Source organism: Cottoperca gobio, chromosome 12, assembly GCF_900634415.1.
Source record: "Cottoperca gobio chromosome 12, fCotGob3.1, whole genome shotgun sequence".
NCBI lineage: Eukaryota > Metazoa > Chordata > Actinopteri > Perciformes > Bovichtidae > Cottoperca > Cottoperca gobio.
The window spans coordinates 9,091,254-9,110,876 of NC_041366.1; the positions used below are offsets into that span (position 1 = coordinate 9,091,254).

The 19,623-nt window shown below is 41.5% G+C and overlaps 3 protein-coding genes across 5 annotated transcripts; 2 read left to right on the forward strand and 1 right to left on the reverse strand.

Annotated features, from left to right (window-relative positions):
- The first annotated feature begins 446 nt into the window (after nucleotides 1–446).
- LOC115017082 (SOSS complex subunit C-like) lies at nucleotides 447–3,126 on the forward strand. 2 transcript variants are annotated; one of them, XM_029445287.1, is made up of 5 exons: nucleotides 447–911; nucleotides 1,411–1,492; nucleotides 1,682–1,769; nucleotides 2,291–2,428; nucleotides 2,568–3,126. In XM_029445287.1, the coding sequence occupies exons 1-4, from the start codon at nucleotides 887–889 to the stop codon at nucleotides 2,387–2,389; spliced, it is 294 nt and encodes a 97-aa protein (XP_029301147.1). In that variant the 5' UTR covers nucleotides 447–886; the 3' UTR covers nucleotides 2,390–2,428; nucleotides 2,568–3,126. The 2 variants fall into 2 exon arrangements, with proteins under 2 accessions (XP_029301147.1, XP_029301146.1); XM_029445286.1 differs by having other exon boundaries at nucleotides 451–911; nucleotides 2,291–3,126.
- Nucleotides 3,127–3,186: 60 nt separating this feature from the next.
- kiaa1958 (KIAA1958 ortholog) lies at nucleotides 3,187–8,195 on the reverse strand. 2 transcript variants are annotated; one of them, XM_029445283.1, is made up of 6 exons: nucleotides 7,981–8,195; nucleotides 6,557–6,865; nucleotides 5,127–5,586; nucleotides 4,624–4,797; nucleotides 4,161–4,352; nucleotides 3,187–4,010 (listed from the first exon to the last, which is right to left on the reverse strand). In XM_029445283.1, the coding sequence occupies exons 1-6, from the start codon at nucleotides 8,053–8,055 to the stop codon at nucleotides 3,679–3,681; spliced, it is 1,542 nt and encodes a 513-aa protein (XP_029301143.1). In that variant the 5' UTR covers nucleotides 8,056–8,195; the 3' UTR covers nucleotides 3,187–3,678. The 2 variants fall into 2 exon arrangements, with proteins under 2 accessions (XP_029301143.1, XP_029301144.1); XM_029445284.1 differs by having other exon boundaries at nucleotides 6,557–6,897; nucleotides 7,981–8,118.
- Nucleotides 8,196–9,625: 1,430 nt separating this feature from the next.
- Nucleotides 9,626–19,567, forward strand: LOC115017008 (sorting nexin-18-like). The gene is made up of 4 exons (XM_029445169.1): nucleotides 9,626–10,897; nucleotides 11,361–11,654; nucleotides 12,490–12,872; nucleotides 17,485–19,567. Exons 1-4 carry the CDS (start codon nucleotides 10,140–10,142, stop codon nucleotides 17,709–17,711), a joined length of 1,662 nt encoding a protein of 553 aa, XP_029301029.1. The 5' UTR covers nucleotides 9,626–10,139; the 3' UTR covers nucleotides 17,712–19,567.
- The last annotated feature ends 56 nt before the right edge of the window (nucleotides 19,568–19,623 follow it).

The window sequence follows — 19,623 nt, forward strand, 5'->3', positions numbered from 1 at the left end:
TGCATGAGCTTGTAACATCACACAATAAAACAAAAAATATAACAAATCATGTAAAAAGCAGTCAGCATGAATACAATATAATTTAAAATACAAGTGAATTTTCTATTTTGAAAAAAATAAACATTCTTAATAAACTCAAGGTTTACTTAGCAGCTTTCTTCCCCGAGCTTTCCACTGTATCACATGGTTTAAAGATGAATGTTTCACTAATGAGGAAACTTCATCCACTATTCATCCACTTTTAGGAATTTACTAATTTATTCTCTGGAACAAATAACTTGTGCACATGATAAAGTAATTACATGACGAGTAGCCTTTGTCATAATGGATAAATGAGTAAGTTGAATGAGCATATACATTTAAAAGTTTGAGGAAGGTAAAGGCCAAGGTATCAAATGAATCCATATGATACCTTGATTAATTAGCTAAATATAGCTTAATATATTTTTACAGTTCTTTTTTTAGGTAATACTTTCAGCATGCTCGTTTGCTCGCTTTTTGGGGCTTTTCTCTTGGTCTATTTTGATAACGCTTTTGGTTACCGGAAAAAGAAGCAGAGTGAAACCTCCAGAAGTTACTCTTATCTTTCCCACTTAGCTGAAATACCGGTACTTGTTTCAGGAGGCAAAATGCGACTCATCAACCGTACATAAGCAAGAGTTTTATCGTTATTTTTAACTTTCAGTTACTGTAACAACAGTAAGTTCTGTGTAGTTTATCCAGGTCCAGTTTAAGTGACATTTACCACCCAGGGGGACTTTTATCGTTGTCCGTTATCCACCAGTGCAACATTAGCTGGGCGGAAGGAAACACACACAAATAAACCATTAATAGAATCCTTTCTGTAGTTTGATATTTTGACCTGCCTCCTGCTACCTGCGGCGACATGGCTACTAATCCTCCAGGACAAGGTAATTATTTTGTTTTGGGACAAACTATTCTGGTATTGAAGTTCTTTGTCTTTATCAATCTGTAACTCCAGGGGCGTAGCTACGAATTCAGGACCCCTGGAAACATTGTGCGCTCTGGTTCCCCTTGAGGAAATAAAGCTCCAGTAACTAATTGTCTGACGGCTTCTGTAGTTCAACAGTGATCTTCTCATTTCACCTGAGTGCTCAGATCTTCAGGATCTGATGCATGAAAACAAGTCTCTCGAAATTGCTCAGTTATTGGTCTTTACTAATATGCTGTCTACTGTCACTGTATACAAGACAATCAAATAGATGTTTTTTCCCCCCTAATTTACCAGGAACCTATGGTTCTCCCATTACTTCTGTGCTTTAACACAATCCTCTGCATTTGGCCAAAGTGTTGCCTATCATTAGATGAATTAAGTGACTGATGCATACTGTCCCATCCCTCTCTCTTTCCCCATTGTCCATCTCTTCCTCTTCTTTTCTCTCCATCTAGCCTTCCCGAATAAGGCACGGGTGGCGATCCTGGCCGAGCTGGAGAAAGAGAGGAGACGGCTGATGAGCACTCCTGGAGCCAGGTAGGCATAGTACCTTTTGGTGTCTTGAAAGGCGCCTCTAAATAAAATCTATTATTATTATCCCATGATGGAGGGTAACAGAAGTCTCAGTCACAACCTTGGGGGGAAATGTAAGCATTGGGATAGTATATCCATAGTATATATCAATATTCAAAACAAAGTTTTTTCCCTTGCCCTCTCATCCTGCAGCATTTCGCTGTCCAGACCGAATCTGAAGGAGTTTAGGGACAACGCAGAACAGCAGCACATCGCTGCCCAGCAGAAAGCTGCCCTGCAGGTGAGACAGAGTCCGGCACAAATGCATCTTCATGTCTTTTTAAACATACAGCAACAAGTAGCACAACAAATTACCATCACAAAGGCACCTGCACAGACTCATGTTTGAATACAAGCTCAATGCCAGTCACCGGTCTAATTCTTTGAGAGAGAGAGGGAGGTTTTTTTTAAGGCAACATGAAAATCTTACAGAAGTACAAAAGGCTCGATAGTCACTGCATGGTTGTTGGTGCATCAGCCTCAAACACGGCAATATGCTTTAAAGTGGCGTGTAAGTCTCAAAATAAATTTAGTTAAAAACAGAGCCTAAAGGCGGTTAGCTTAGCTTATCGTAATGACTGGAAACAGGGAAAACAGCTAGCCTGGCTCTGTCCAAATATAACAAAATCCTGCTACCAACACCTCTAAACCCCCGTTATATTGTTTATTGTTCTGATTATTAAGTGATGAATGATGTCAGCAGTAACACAAACCTAACTTGCATAACTTTCCTAACTTGCCTAACTGTGTCTTCTCTTGCAGCATGCACACACACACTCATCGGGCTTCTTCATCACTCAGGACTCCTCGTTCGGGAACCTCATCCTCCCCGTCATTCCGCGCCTGGAGCCTGAGTCTTGACCTTTTTACCTCTTGTCCTTGTCCTCCTGCTGCCCCTCTGTGAGACAAAGCTTTCAAACAACACACATGCACGTCTCTCCCAGTTTCTCTCTTTTAAGTCTTTGATTAATGGACAGTTGTTTGTCATGTTGTAAACGGTCTCAGGGGAGTGTGAATCTGTCATTTTTACATTTTCCAGACCAACAGGCTGCTGAGTTTAGGGAAGCTTTCAAAACAGTCGGAAGAAGATTCCAGATCGCTGTGAAACATCCTGTGAGGTCGTGCAGGGGCTAAAAGAAACTGTACAGAAACACTGTAAATGCTCTCCCGCTCTGTTGCGTTTCACTGAACTAGTGAACATCTTGTCAGGGTTTTTACATTAATGGATTTGTATCGATATTTGGATAATAAAAGTGTTACATTCAATATTTATTGAATTTCAGGTTTTATTTTTGCAAGTATAAATAAAGGGGCCAGAATATCCAAATGCAAAGTCCATGGTTATGTTCACATTATAGGGTTTTATGATTGCCCCTGATTTATTTCCCCCTTGCTTCTGATCTTTGCTTCTTGACCTCTTACTTCTATGTTTTAAAGTGATCCATATTAAAAAGGAAAAAATATTCCAACCATGTTCGTGAGGAAGGCAAGTGTGCCGATACGTGTCGCTGTCTTTGGCCCATATTTATTAAAGGCTTTATATTTTTAACGGTCCACTTGAGTGCCTGAAACTGTATTTTGTTATACCCCCCCCCCATACCCAAAGGCATATTTCTTCCTTTCTAAAATGAAAGAAGACTTGCTTAACTTCGTAATGCTCAGTTTTAAGTGGTTTATTGTAAAACAGTGGTCGGCAGCACACAAAACAACACAATAAATACAGTATATTACCATGCATTAAAAAAATGTGATGATTGATGAGACGTTTTACTGGAACATTGAAGGCGGAGCCACATAATTATTAAGTGGTTTCAGTGACCACCACATAATTAATCTATACTCATTGTATATCACTTTTATGGTTTGTTTGATCTTTAATCTTGGTTGTGATTAATTCAGAGTTGCAGTTTAAGTTGAAAGTCCCGGAGACCTTTAAGAACAAGAGCTTATTCTTTCCAGAGGTCGCGATTTAGCGTGAACGTTCCACAACCATCCAAGGAGAAATGGATTGGACAGCAGGCAGGAAGTCTAATTACAATACAATGAGGAGCACAGACTCAGATGGTGCGGTATCTAACAGTAGAATAGGAGAATCCAAGGGTGGCCTTTCTTTTTACATGTACAAGACGTGTGCATTGTAGACCTCTGATTCAGTCCGAAGGAGCCAGTCTGTAACTCTTGGACACAATGGGCAGCAGTTCACCTTTTACCTTCATCATTTTGATCTTGGCCTTAATGTTTTCATCCATAGACTGCCGGCAGCGGTGGGCATAATGTGCCAGCGTCTCCTCTTTCTCATCCCACGGTGCCAGTGCATTAAACACCTCCGGAGCGGCCAGGCTGAGCTCAGCTATGGACGCCGTACGGGAGATCGTGTTGCGGTCCACGCCGACCCGGTCAAAGGCCACCTTCATGGAGACACTGCGGCGAAACTCCTGGAGGGCTGCCATGTAGCGCGCTATCACACCCACCACATTTTTCACTGGAGAGGACAGGAACAGTGAGAAAGACGCATGTGAAAAGCTAATTAATGCGATATTTTGTAATAACCATACATTCCACTCTATGTGTGCTTATAACCACAGTGGTGTCAGTGTTACAGTGTTGTTAATCCTCCTGGTTGTGTCCTTACTCCTGACTCGGGTGTTTTCTCCGTCCCGGCTCCTCTTGCTTTTCAGGGTCCGTTGGCGGTCCAGAGGGTGAAGCTCCATTTCCTCAAATGAGTCAAACAGTGTCGGCGAATCAACTCCCGCCACATCGCCAGAAGAGGGCATGAGGGAACTTCCTGGTTCCATCTGATTAGAGCGACAAGGCCACCTCTTCTCTGGAATCACAATGAGAAGAATGAAGACTCTGACTTTGGTTAAGACACCAATACAAAGTAATGCAGTGTGGAAAGAGAAACCTTTTAGCTGCAGTATAAAAGTTCATGTTCAAGTTTCTTGTAAAGGTTTACATGTATAATGTATAATTACATGTTTACTGATTTACTTTTACTCTGGCAGTTGTCTTGTTCTTACTGTTTGTATCTATTTTATTTGCATCACTATTATTTAAGGCACTTTTAATTGCAAATGTGCATTAAAGAACTCTACCTGGCCGCAGTTTGTCCTGCAGAAAGTCACAGATGAGTTCAGATTTTTTCGTGAGTTCGTGCTGCAGCAGCTCTTTGTCCTGCTTCAGACTGGAGATGATCTCCGTCATCTGCTGGTTACGGCTTCGTTCCGCGCAAAGTAACGCTCGCAGCTTCTCCAGCTCATTCTGCTCGTCTGCAGATTTACACGCACAAAGAAACACACACAGAGTGAGCGACAGGAAGCCACACAGTAGTATCTTGTATCATAAAATAATACAGTGTTTCAATAATATCATTGTGTGTTTTCACTTCTTTCCAGTTAAAAGGAAAAGAGAATCTTCAATTGTGCCTCACAATCAAATGCAACTTAACATTTGCTTAACCTTTGTGGTACAGAGAAACATTCCCATGAATTCTAATTTGTTTCAAAGAGGGGGACACTATCTGGAATTTCAACGTATGATTCCTGTGTTGCAGACTCTGTCCCTGCAGGTACTTCCAAGCCTCACAACAAAGCCGTACCTGCAGTCCTCTCTGTAGTCTCTGTGGCGGAGCTGCATCTCCTGGCCTGCTCCATGGTCCCTGTCCTGCAGCTGCCTCCTCCTAGCAGCTCCATCTCTGGGTCCATTACCCTCTCACACCCCAGATCTAGTCCATGCTGGGACTTGATGGGCAACAGTGTGTGTGTGATTTGAGAGTGTGTGTTTGTTGCCCGACAAGCCTGTGAAACAATGTCTGTCACTGCCAGCCCTGTGCTAGTGTCATAAGCCTCTGCAGAGGTTGCTTCCTGCTTGACCTTCTTCCCGGGAAAGGCTCCTCCAGATGACCCTCCTCTTTTCCTGGATGGGCGTGGCTCGTAGTCGTCATCTTCGTCTGTGGCCGACGAATCGCATCCGTCGATGTCAAACAGCCGGCTGCTGAACTCCTCCCCCTGTGATGCTGCTTCGCTACAGGACAGGTCACATGACGCCCTCGCTGTCACCTGGAAGGTAAGAATGAGAAACGAAGTTACAGAATGAATCTCCATGTGCACAATGTGCCATAAGCACGCTCACAGGCTTTAACTAACAGCAGCTGGTCAGCGGGAATGCCTGAGTAATTGAATACATTTAAAAGGGACAGTCCACAGAGAACAGCTGTATGATGACCTCTGTGGTTTTGGATGAAATTGAGGTGCAATATTGGAATTGTAGGATCCAGCGTTTTTGGAGCTTCACCTGTACTAAACCAGAATAAAGTCGGGATCTCTGGGCCTCTACTGCATCAGTTTGAACCATTCTTTTTTTAAATGCGTCTCTTGCATTTCCCTCAACTTTGTGGAAGTGCAATACTAAATCACTAGATCGTAAACTTTAAAGCCTGTATGTCTAGGTTTTACAAATCTGCAATGCAAAAAGGACGAAAGCCATCAACTGAAAAAAAATGAACCCACTTTCTGCCACTGGCAATGTAGGGAAAGTGTTACATTCACATCGATATACATAATTCCCAATCAAACTGGGGAGCAAAGAACAATCCAAATCCTTCAAAATCTGCATTTCAAGACTGAATACACCACAATGGTTTTCAAGGCGATCACATCACAATGACTCTTCAAAACGCAGCCAGGAAATGTGGCCTTTGTTCTTCAAATTTAGATGATACAACCTGCTTGTCTTTTGGTTTTCAGAATCCTGTGTAAAATGGATATTTGTGGCTGCACGGGGAATGAGCGTGTGGATTCTACCTTGAACCTTAAATACAGATGGCCACAACTTTGTGTGTTGAATGTCGCCTACAGAGGTCAGTTAGTTGTATGGTTCTACTTGACAAAACTGTCCAAGGACATCGGGATTGGGACATTGAAACGGCCTTTGAATATCTTGAAGTATTATTGCTGTGCTGAACATCACAAATAAGATACTATTACATTCAAGATTATACAAACAAAGTATCTCAAATCTCTACTTTACCTTATTGCACGGACGCCCTCCAACAAACCTCTCCTGGCCCTGGCTGGTATTCGCTAAGCCTCCGTAGCTGTTGCTATGGTCACTGAGGGGCCAGTGGTAGGCGTGTCCAGCGCCACAACCCCACACGGCGACTGGGTCGCTGCTGCCATGTGGGCCGGGTTCTGGTGTCAGCACGTTACCGTGGAAATCATAGGTGAGGTGCTGCAGGCTGGGGATGAGGTTGCAGATGGTGCCGTGGCTGTGAGCCCAGCGGACGAGTTTACACAGACTGTCAGAGGTGGTCTGAACCGGGTCAGACATGATGTAAAGCTGTAGGAGAGAGAGGAGGGAGGGTCTTCAGCCTGCAGCCATGTTCAGTGTGTAGCAGAAGTGATGATTATTTTCATTTTTGATTAATCTGCAGATTATTTTCTAGGTTATTAAATTATAAATCTAAAATGAAAAAAATAAAGTTTTAAAAATGCCTACAATAAAAGCATTTAATCAACGCTGTCTATAGCTAGAAGAGGACTTGTTACTCTAGGTTTTTATGGAAGTCTGCAGAGTTAACTTTTGGTAATACCTATCTTAAAAATATTTTTAAAATCTTGGCACACCTGACAGGTGAGACGAGACTGATGATTACCTCCTCTCACTCAAAGTATGCGTTACTAGTCAGAAAATAGCATTAGAAAGATTAGAAAGATTAGAAAGATTAAAAAACGACTCAATAAAATGATACCAATAAATCTCAAGTAACATTAATTTGACCTTATACTGTAAATATCAAAAAAAAAGTAGGGACAAAAGTCTCAACTTCAAAACCTTGAATATGCTTCTTCTTTTTCATCTCTGCAGTCCTCTAATTGGATGATTGAGGCAGCCCCAATGTGTGTGTGAGTGTGTGTGTATTGCATGTTGTCAATATTGAAACCTTTGAAATGACTTAGTGCAGCTAGTGAAGATGAAAGTCATTGTGATTAAAGAAGGAAAACCTTTCGAAAGAAAGTAAGCTATATGTCCCTGCATAGCACTATACAATAGTCCAATATGTAATAGCCTATATTTTGTATACAAAGAACAGAATGATTAAATATTTAAATGTTATTACATTTTCATTCGTATTATCATTTATAGTTTAGTGAATTTGTGTCTCTCTCTTTCTCTCTCTCTCTCTCCCTCCCTCGCTCTCTCTCTCTCTCTCCCACTCTCTCCCTCTCTCTGTCTCTCTCTCTCTCTCTCTCCTCTCTCTCCCTCCCTCTCTCTCTCCCACTCTGTGTGTCTCTCTCTCTACTACGCACTCACACAACAATAACACAGCTGGAAGTGACAAACAAACATCTTGTGGACCATCAGACTGCCTACATCCATGTCACATATGTCTGCACAATTCATCAGGCACAAGAACAAAGCTCCAACAGTTCATCAACATGTCTCATATTTACCTCTTTTTTTATACTATACACTAAAACATTCGAGCTGTGAGTCCAGGCAGGTTTCACATCATCGTCCTCATTCATGGACTTTAGGCGGCCGCTTCAAACTGAGGCGACTATTAATGTTGTTATGACGACTGAATAGCCTGGTGTTTGATGAGATGTCATGAATATCACAAGATGTACAGCATTTGTTTAATCGTTACATTCGTTGTCTGGAGAAGGTTTAACATCGCCAGAAAACAACGTGAAACTCGCTTTACTGCCAGCAGCTGGACAGGAGGAGGAACTGACGTCTCCTCCCACTGTGCGGTGTCACACTGACCTCTAGTGGCCGGCTCAATGCACAATACTGATTATATTATATTATATTATATTATATTATATTATATTATATTATATTATATTATATTATATTATATTATATTATATTATATTATATTATATTATATTATATTATATTATATTATATTATATTATATTATATTATATTATATTATATTATATTATATTATATTATATTATATTATATTATATTATATTATATTATATTGTGCTATACTATGCTATACTATGCTATATTATATTATGCTATATTACATTGTATTATTTTATATTATTCTATATTACATTGTATTATATTATGTTATGTTATGTTGTGTTATGTTATGTTATATTATATATAACATATATATTACATTTAATTTAATCGTATTAACAGTAATAAAAAATAGTTAAGCATTATAATAATTAGTATAGCATCACATGCCTCAAAAAACGCAGATATATATAAATTATTATTATTTTTGGGCAAAGTCCCCCTTCTTTGGGGACTGATGTATGTTCAGAGTATGACGCATGAAGGCTGAAAGTTTCCCTGTGTTTTCCAAGAATTTAGGATGTGTACATATGAGAAGGAGTTTGTGACAGCAAAACTAGTTTGGCAACTTACAAAAGTGTGATGTGGAAACGTAGACCTTCCATAGCATATAACATAAGAATGGATATTTTAGTGAAGTAGGAAACTACATCTTGGATCCAGCTAATACACTTTAAAATGAAGAAAATCAGCATATTCATAGATTTCTTGTGAAAAAAACATGTTAAACACATTGCAATTCAAAGCAAACAGTGTTTTATATGTGTTAAACCTGTTTAAGTTTAGTACAAATTATTATTTTCAAACCAAATTAATTTAAAATTCATCGCTTTATTGGGGAGATGTGATACAGAAAAAAAATATAAATATAAGCATGAATCATTAATTCATTGTGTCACTTATTGCAGTCTAATTTAATTTTGTATTTTCTTTATTTAAGTTACACTTGCAGTTTAATTGAAAGACAATACACTGCATAATATGTGAGTTGAATTTGCACTTGGGTAAGGGAGCCCATTGAGTGTTGTGATGAAGTCATTTGAAGAAGACATTAATGATACTTAAAGCTGCTTAGAACCAGAAGTAAAGATCAACTGCAGATATGTTTTCAAGACACACAAATATTCCGCTTGTTTAAATATTTGTTCTATTTAAATTTTTCACAAAAAGATCAAACTGTTATGTTATGTTATGAGGTTATGTGGGTTTTTTCCGTGTATGAATTCAAGGACTTGACTAAACTTGCTGCTGGCTCCACCCTCCGTTAGTCAGCCAGTCTACTACGTGTTAGGACTGGTGCCTTTAATTTACAAGCATCTCGGGGAGTGGAGGAGGAATAAAAAAAAAGAAGGATTTTCCCGGCTCTCATCTGGAGGAATAAAGCAGCTGCACAGCCGTCGCAAGTTCGTCAACTTTAAACTCTAACCAGCATCTTCCCTAGTAGAGAAAACATCCAGTAAAAACAGGTTTCCTCTGTATTTTCCGACTTGGATTAAGTTCTGCATGGAAACAAATGATATTTGAGAGGAGCGGAGAGAGGAGGTGGGTGTCGGATACAAGCCCGTGTGTTTCTCTTCTTGTTCTTTTATGCATGGGTCTCGGATACAAACCTGTTTGATTACAAAAGTGAGAGAAAAAATAGTCCCAATTGTTGCTGCCGCTGCGTGATCTAAATCTCTAGATTTCAGAGAGGCTTTAAAGGTGTAATCCGGGGAAGAAGAAAAAAGATATTGAAGTAACAAAGACAGGAAACAGAAAAAAAAGAAAAGACACAAGTGATATTACAATTATGGCGTTAAAGGCCAGAGTGTTGTACGACTTCAACTCCGAAAACCCAGGGGAGATCTCCATAGCAGAGAATGAGCTTGTGACTCTGTTCAACGAGGAGGAGCTGGAGGGCTGGCTGGAGGGGGAGAACAGTAGGGGGGAGGCTGGCCTCTTCCCTGCCTCCTATGTGGAGATCATCAAGGACCACATCACCTCCAACACCAACAACAACGGCATCTCCTCGCCCAAAACCAAAGCTGTGACGCCCAACCACACCTCCTACACGTCCCCGGAGTCCCAGAAAGGACTCGGGGCTGGCAGTGGTGGCAGTGGCGGAGGCAGCTTCCACACCAGCCAGGGCAGTGACGACGACTGGGATGACGACTGGGATGACGGCTCTCCTGCGGTCGATGCCCCTCAGGGTCTCGGCACCTCGCCCCCCTTGTACCCGGTGACCACATCCTTGCCCGGGCGCCGCGAGAGCTCCCAGCAGCAGCAGGCCAAGAGCTCAGCAACAGTGGGGAGGAACCTCAACAGGTTCTCCACCTTTGTCAAGTCCGGAGGGGAGGCCTTCCTGCTCGGGGAGGCCTCTGCATTCGTGAAGGATGGGGACAGGATCTGCGTGGTGATGGGGATGCACGGACCAGAGTGGCAGGAGGACCCGTATCCGTTCACATGCACCATTGATGACCCCACCAAGCAGACCAAGTTCAAAGGCATGAAGAGCTACATGTCCTACGGCCTGACCCCGACGCACACTAATGTACAAGTCAACCGCAGGTACAGGCTGCCTTCCTCCTTCTCTTCCCCCTCTGGGGTTTCCAGACTTATTTCTTCACCGGATCCCCCGGCCCCCATATACTTAAAAATAAATGTTTCTGCGGCTTTTCCTGTGGCCACAATTGTTCCCACAAAATGGCAAAAACAGAGCTGACTGTGGCGTTTTGCACTCTGGAGTCCTCAGGAATCTCCTCCTTCCTTTCTGAGATTCCCTATACACCTTTTACATTGTTTCCCTTTCAGTAGGGCTGTCATTTCAAACCAGCACTTACTCCCTCACATTAGTTTACACTTAGTCCTGCTGGGGAAAAAAAGTCCTTACACTTGCTCTCCATACATTCCTCCTTCTTTTCACTCCTTCTCACTACATTTACCTCACTTCCTAATCTCCCTCATTCCCATCTACCAAGCCTTCTCCCTCCCATGACTCCCCCACCTGTCTCCTCTTCCATCACCCCTGCAGGTATAAGCACTTTGACTGGCTGTACGCTCGGCTCGTGGAGCGCTTCCCGGTCATCTCAGTGCCCCACCTGCCAGAGAAGCAGGCCACCGGCCGCTTCGAGGAAGACTTCATCTCCAAGCGGAGGAAGGGACTGATCTGGTGGATGAACCACATGATCAGTCACCCCGTGCTGGCACGCTGCGACGTCTTCCAGCATTTCCTAACGTGCGGTGCGGACGAGAAGGCCTGGAAACTGGGCAAGAGGAAGGCAGAGAGGGACGAGCTGGTCGGGCCTAATTTCTTCCTCACAATCAGGTAGGAGCATGGTTTCTGTACTGCAGAGGTTGTGGGATCGAGTCATGGATTTTTATTACATGCTTATAAAAAGCATTGAGCACTCAATAAAAAGTCTTTGGTTTCTCGGATGTTTGAATAATCTGATGATGTCAGGCACTCTTCTTAGAGTCACCATTTTCCAACAGCATTCAACAGTCCTAAAAGGAGAAATCCATTGTAGAAGAGGCGTAGAGACCAACATCTACACCAATAAGAGCAGCATATAGACCAGAATGCAATGCTGCTACAAAACAGATCAGGTTTTCAATAAGACCCATTGACCTTGTTTAGTTGAAGAACTATCCCTCTCGTTGCTCTATTGTCATCACTATTACATTCTCGCTCTACTTCTATAACCAGCCACTGAACGTATCAAGTAACAGCCCAGTCTCTGGAGATTTTAAAAGGCATTCTGGGAAACGTAGGCAAGCAGTAGCTGAAGTACAAGCGGTAGTAGGTTTAGGGACATGTAATTGTATATTTGTGTTCATACTTTGTCAAAGAGGTGTGGTTGGTTACATCATAGCATTGTGTCAGATGTTCCTGTTTTTTTCTCCCCCACTTTATAATGCTATAAAGTAACAGTGGAGGATATTTGCCCTTTAGCGAGACGCTGTTATCAGTTTTCCTTGTTTCTGCTGTTACTTAAAGCTTTCATCATAGGGAGTTCCTGATAGCGAGGATGAGATAAGTAGAACAAAGGAATAATAAATAAAGATGATGTAATGCTTCAATACATTTTATTTTTCTTAAAAGCATAAGGGACTTTCAGTATAAAGCCACAAGGTCTAAAATTACCGTCTTTGTCATTTAGTACGCCTACTGTCCCGCTGGACCTCCAGGAAGTCGAGAGCAAAATTGAAGGCTTCAAGACCTTCACCAAGAGGATGGACGAGAACATCGTGGTCGTGAACGCAACCATCAGCGAGTTTGCTCGCAAGCAGATGGCAGGGTTCAAGAAGGAGTACCAGAAAGTCGGACAGTCCTTCATGCTCCTGGGGCAGGCGTTCGAGCTAGACCAGCAGGCCTACTCCGAAGGCCTGAACAGAGCCATCGCCTACACCGGCGAGGCCTACGAGGTGGTGGGAGAGTATTTTGCTGAGCAACCGCGCCACGACCTGGCTCCTATTTCTGACCTGCTGGACCTCTACAGAGGACACCTGGCCAATTTCCCCGACATCATCCATGTGCAGAAAGGTGGGAAAGTGTGCATAATGTTAACACAGTGAGCTCATTTGCGTAAGCATTTCATTTCTATTGGAAGTGTTATAAATAGGCCTTCATCCTTTTCCATGTTAATCAGAATCGGAACTCTTTAAAGGCTAACTTTGGTATTTTTCAACCTGGACCATATTTTACCATGTTTTTGTGTTGAAATGACTAATGCGACATTTTTGAAATTGGTCCAGTATTGAGCAAGAGCGCTGCAACCGCTAAACGGGCTGCAATGTAATCCTATCGGGCAATTGCACACCATCAATGTACGCCCACCAAAAGTGCTTATTTTTGCCCATTAGACACAAATACCTAAGTTACACTTTGTACACCTATGTTTCCACTCAGTCTTTCGATGCGGGAAGTTAATGCCAAACATGACATAGCCTGGGGGGAAAAGGGAAATTGTGCAGAAGTATGTGAAAGGCGTTACTGACAAAAACATGCATTAAACCTCCCAACATACTTGCAAGAAACTTAACAGATGCAGGACCTAGCATACTTCTCTTCACAGGGAGGTCAGAGGTCAGGGGTTATCTTCAAATTGAGCTGTGGTCAGGACTCTTGCTCATGGATGCCTCTGCAGAGTGAAGGGTTTAAAATTAAGGGAGAATTCCCCATCTCTCTCAGCTTCCATGCTGCAGGCCGTATAATCTCTTCTGAAACAAAAGATTGAAACAGATTTATTATTTTTTACTAATGATATTTAAAAAATCCATCCAGCCTGCAGCCTCTATGTATGTATCATATAACTATAAGAAGATAACACACAGAAACTCAGATTCTGACTGTTTCAACATCTGTTTTCATTTACTGGATAAATCAAACTGGGTCAAAACTGAAACCCATGGCCAGTCCATTGTAACACTGTGGGTACTGTGAAAGCCTGTTCTCGCTCTCAGGAAAACACAGAAAAACACACACTCACACAGACGTGTACAAACGACTTGAGTTTGTTAGTTCCCTGCAGGTTGGAAGGAGGGAGTTGCTCCTGGCACGCAAAGTCCTGACGTTTGCCAAACCTAGAGGCACTGTTTCTATAGTCCACTGAGCGCTGTTCTCTCAACACAATCACAGCTCAGAACTATGGTAACACAGTCTGAATCCCAATAGTCCCTGTGACTGACAGGAGTTCACCTACTTTCTGATTGACAAGTAACACGTTGAACTTCTAACAATTTTAAAGACTAAAGACTTTTTCTGCACTGTTCCAATTGTATATTGTTTTGAGTAATAAGCTTACAGGAAGTTTAAATTGACTACTTAACATCAGTAATATGTGAAATGAATATGAGGAGCATGATCTCATGAGAAATGTGTGCTTATTTTTATGAAATGGTACAAAAAGTAATGGACCAAAATGACCCAACCAGGCAGGGGAAACGGATATTTAATGAAAAATTGCCCAAACGATTACTAAACTAGTTCTCATCATCCCGAAACTTAACCAAACACATGTCAAGGGAACCCTTACTTACGTCATAGGATATGATATCATCATTCCTGCATAGCACAAAAAACACTGTCATCATTCTTGGATACCAGCCTGGTTTTCGCTTATGGAAACCGTAGCGCATGTGTGCGCATGTGTGTTTGTGTCGGGAGCGAAGCCCCGCCCTTCGCGAAACAGCTCAAAATTGTCTGCGAGCCATAGGTTCCCGACCCGTGCTTTATGAGAAAACAAATGAGATTCATGGAAGGTAGAGGAACAGTACTTTTTTTCTTTCTGTTTACTATTTAGGAAATACAGACTATATCCCAGCTTTCCACCATTGGGTGTTTCCATCCACATATTTGTATGCACATTTTCAATTTACACATAAAATAAGTGGAAATGCCAAATATAAAATTTAAATAAATTAAATATGACACAGATCGGACGTTACCTTCCTCACATTAATACACTGAACAATCTTTTTATTTTGATGTTCAACTGCCTTGCTTTTAATTAAACCATCTCGTTGCGCCCTCTTCTTCTGCAATGGTATAATATTTTTTCCGACAGGGGAATTGGCGCCACCTCCTGCTTATCTCGATGAACCAACTCATAATAATAATCGTATAACGGTAGTAGATGGAAACAAGTATTCATTTGTATTTTCTTTCTCAAAATTCGGTTAAAATATGCGTTACATTTGCACGGAAACCAGGCTATTGAATTCTGTCAAAAATGTCCTGGTACTTAATAGACAATGAAACCCAAAAGATCAAAAACCTAAAACAAACTAATTGATGAACAAGTTTACGAGTTATACAAAAGGAGGCATTGACTGAAAGTTCATGAGAGATAAAAGCGCAGACTCTGAGTAATCCACCACTCACTGCTGTCACAGGAAACTATTTTGTCTGCTGAGTAGCACCCATGAACACATCGCCACAATGCAAAGTCTGCACTTCTCTCATCGTTGTGAAATAACTACCTTGAACAAAAGATGGCTGGTTTTTGTAACAGTCAATTAGGTAAAATGATCCTCATTGAGAGAAAAATGTTTACACTAGTGCAAAGATGAAGCTTTTCGTCTTCTTTTCTCTTTACATTCTTTTGATTTAGCACACGAAGAAAACCTGAATGCAGGTTTCACATTTCACATAAATGTTTTATTCCTCTTTCTGCAGCTCTACATTCCACACATATCTATCTATGTCATATAGCATTGAACATTTCTCAAATAACCAAATTACAAAAGCACAGATTAGCTAGAAAAACTGAAGCTGGGTTCTTAAGATAATCAGATTTGTTGGCCTAAATGGCTCCGTACAGTATCGTCCGACTTGGCCGGTTCTGTCTGTGAGGTCCAAAGGCTACATCTGATTTGAATGAACGGAGAGATTCCTGGGCCTCTTGTCTAATGTTGCCCTGGGACTGCAGGAATGCAAAATGGAGCGGTCTCAGGATTAGTTTCCCCTCCTCCTCTTTTCTTCTCCCTCTTTTCCTCTTTCCTCCCAGTTATACAGTTGAAGAGAAGGAGGGAGAAGAATAGGGGAGGGGTGAGTGTATGTGTGTGAGGGGCTGCAGATAGACAGAGCTGAACAAGTTTTCCCACCAGCCAACAGTACAAGAGTTCAGATTACAGCGCCGTAATCGCCTTGGCAGCAAGGAGAGCAAAGTCCTAGTTGAATTCAGTTTGTTCGTGTACTTGTGCATGTATGGTGTGTGTTTTCGACTTGCAATGGAGAGATCTAGAAAGAGAGGTCAATGAGGTGAGGAAGAAAAGCCGTGCCAGGCTACGAGCTAGCTCATCATTTCCTTCACATGCTGCCATGTTAGAGCTTTTTAAGGATCCAAACTCTGCTACTTCCCCCCTGAAAGTCCAGTCACACTAGACATTCTGAGTCACGGCTGGGTGTTGGGTAACTTCAAGGATCCTGGAAAAAGTATGCAATAACCAGCTTGTTTCTGTCATATGAAAGAAATGTCATGGTCAGTTTGGAGAATTGGCCTGCCTTTGAAGGCTGAGCGATATGGGAAGATAATCTAACTGTGATTGTTTAGACCAATATTGCAATTGCGATTCAGTATGCTATTTAACAAAAGGTCCTTATCTTCTGTATTATGCACCATACACAAGCAATACATAATTCTATAATTTGACCAACACAACATTGTATACAGTCGGCGTATAAACTGCTCTTTCTATGTAGGCCTTCGCGTTATGATGAAAGTAAGAGCGCATCCACTATCACTGTCTCTCTCTCTCTCTGTCTCTCTCTGTCTCTCGACCACACACTCACTACGCCCATACTATGTACTTCCCCAAAGGAGCTACGCTACTCTTCTAACAATGTATTGTGTAAATATGGGTGCACATAAACCCGGACATGGCCTTGTCCATTTTCCCACAGTAGTACAGCTAGCATCAAAGCCTGCGCATTGTGTGGCATTTTACTAGTTGTTTTCTTAACCTACTCTCATTTTCATGTCACGTGAAGCGTAGAGCAAGATGTGCACATGAAGCCAGGGGGCCACGTGTTTATGATCCTTTGGTTGGTTGGATCTTGTAGCATAAAAGATAATCCCTTTTTTTTAATTGCTTTTGAAAATTGCGTTTGTTTACATTGTGTGACAGTTTGTATTCAGTTAATCGTTCAGCCCTACAGCCTTTCGACCATTAGTCTTTTTAACTGTTGGTTGTGCTAGCTTGTACCTACGTTACTTCCAGGCTAGCTAGCTGCGGTCCCCTTTACTGTCCATATTCTCAGATAAATGAGTATTGAATACAACACTTTATTAGATTTTGAACCTTATACGACAAGTAAAATTAAACAATGATGCATTTGTTAGCATTATAAAAAAGTTTTGCTAGCCCGCCAGCACGTTTATTATACATCACTGTGACTGTTTCCCCTTAGCTGTATCATAGCTCGCCACTTGTCTTGGGCTTGGGTACAGTAGCCTGGATGGTGTTCATTAAAGAAATAGTTTGAAGGCCTATGACACTGTTGAGCATGATTGTGTTTCAAAGGCTACAATTTTTAGAAAGTTTGCTGTGCTTTTGAATTTGTTTTTAGATCTAGTTTTAGTTTGGCTCTATAGTCTGTATACCTGCCACACTTTCTAAGTCTCGCCCCTCCCTCCCTCCTCCTCTTTTTCCAGGTGCACTGACCAAGGTGAGAGACTGTCCAAAGCAGGAAGGTGAGCTCCACGATCGCTGCAACATCATTTCCTGCGCCACACTGGCAGAGATACAGCACTTCCATCGCACGCGCGTACGGGACTTCCGCTCGCAGATGCAGCACCACCTTCGTCAGCAGATCGGCTTCTTCCAGAAGATCACCGCCAAGCTGGAGGACGCGCTTCAGAGATATGACGACGACCAGTAGGAAGAGAGGGAGAGAACAGAGAAGTTGGACTACAAAGGCCTTGAGGAAATGGTGGGGGCGGAGGCTTGAAGAGTGGAGCAGACGAGAATGATTGATGGGTTCTTCCTCCACTATTAGGGAACATCTTAAAATCCTTTAAGAGAGAAAATGTTTTGATGTGGTGAATCTTTGGCCTGGTACGAGCATTGGAAGAAATATACCACTTTTTATAAAAGAAGATTTAGGCCTCTGGACTGTGGAATGACAACTTCTAGGATTATCTGGACGGCTCTGATGATTGTACCAGTAACAGGGATTTTGCTGACGCTCCAGGCACATCTTGCAACTCAGCGGGACTGCGATATTAAAAACAGCTGCTCTCAATGTGACGGGGCAGCCTCCCCATTCCCGGTTGCAGGGTCACGTGATCCATGCCTCCACTGCTTAATGGAGACTCTGTTCAGGAACACGGTTACTCAACAGAAACTCCCCAAATCACTTAAACTGTTGTTTTAATAATTGAAAGACAGGACTTCATGACTTTAATGCTTTTTGTTATCTCTAAATGTGTCTGTTTTTACTTGAATGACCTGTTCAGTATTGTTTTGATGGGACACGACAGTATGGAAGTGATTGTTTGTGAATATGGAAAAGGGTGTAATGAGTTTTAGTATTTGGATTTCATTGACCTACTTCTGATGTCGAGCATCTCTCACATCTCGGATGCTGTCACATCTTTACTATATTATAATTTGAAGCCCTGTGTAATGTTCTGCGTTTATTGCCTTGCCAGACCTAAAAACAATAGTTCATCTCAAACTGATTAATTGTTTTTAAAAAGCAGCTCCACAGTTCTATTTCTTTGGGTTGCTGCAGGCCCTGGGTTATTAAAACTCAAAGTCCACATCTGTCTTTCTGCTTTCCCTGAATCAGGGTAGCTCCTGGCAATAAAGCTTTGAATCCAGTTCAAAGCCACCATGTGTAGGTTTTTATGTGATTATATTAATATTTCAGATTCTTCTGAAGGGATGCTTGTTGCTTTTTAAAACGTTATACAGAAGCCCTGAGAGGCAAGAAACAAAAAAAATATTCTTGTGATCCATTTTCTAATGTGATATAAATAGTTTTCTCTCCGGTGTTTATGACATAAGAACAGGTGAAAAATTACTTTTCTTATCCTTTTTTTGTGTTTCTGTTCGTTGTTGTAATTCAAATGTTTCCCACAAGAGGCTAAATTGCAACATTACCCCAAGTTCTAAATAGGACTAAAATCATTCATGTTTTCTGCTAAGCAAGTTTTAATTTACATAACTTGCTAACACAATATATGTACCCTGTGTTTAGAGTGCATGGAGAAATGAATCACCACAATTTATGTTCTCATTTGCCTCTCAGAGCTTCCGTAGCTATAAGACAATCTTGATCTTTTTTGATACTACCACTTAAGGGGGCCAAAGTTGGACATTTACACATTCTACATAGTGGCTTTTGTGATGGTTGCTCTTCTCTGTATGCTAACCTGCTACTCTAAAACATTCTTGTTAAACCAATAAGTAACCAAAATCTGCTCACAGAAATGTTACAGTATCTAGTGCTGTTAATGTTACGCTGGCATAGAGTGTTTCTGGTTGTAACGTCATATATGACTTTACATTCCTCTCCTGGGTTTTTACTTCATAAGGTATATATATAAGGGTAAATCGCCAGCCAGGTTTTTAACAGTGTTCTTCACAAACACATAATTCACTACTATGAAACAGTTTTTAAACACTTTTAATGTAACACATTGGAAGAGCATTGTTTAGTAGAATTCATTTCAAATCATATATCTGTATTGTTGACTGTTTTCCCTGAATATAAATTATAGTTTCACTTGACCCGTCGTTTTGTCTTTCAATTGATGTTTTGATGAACATGAATGTGAAGTTAGTTA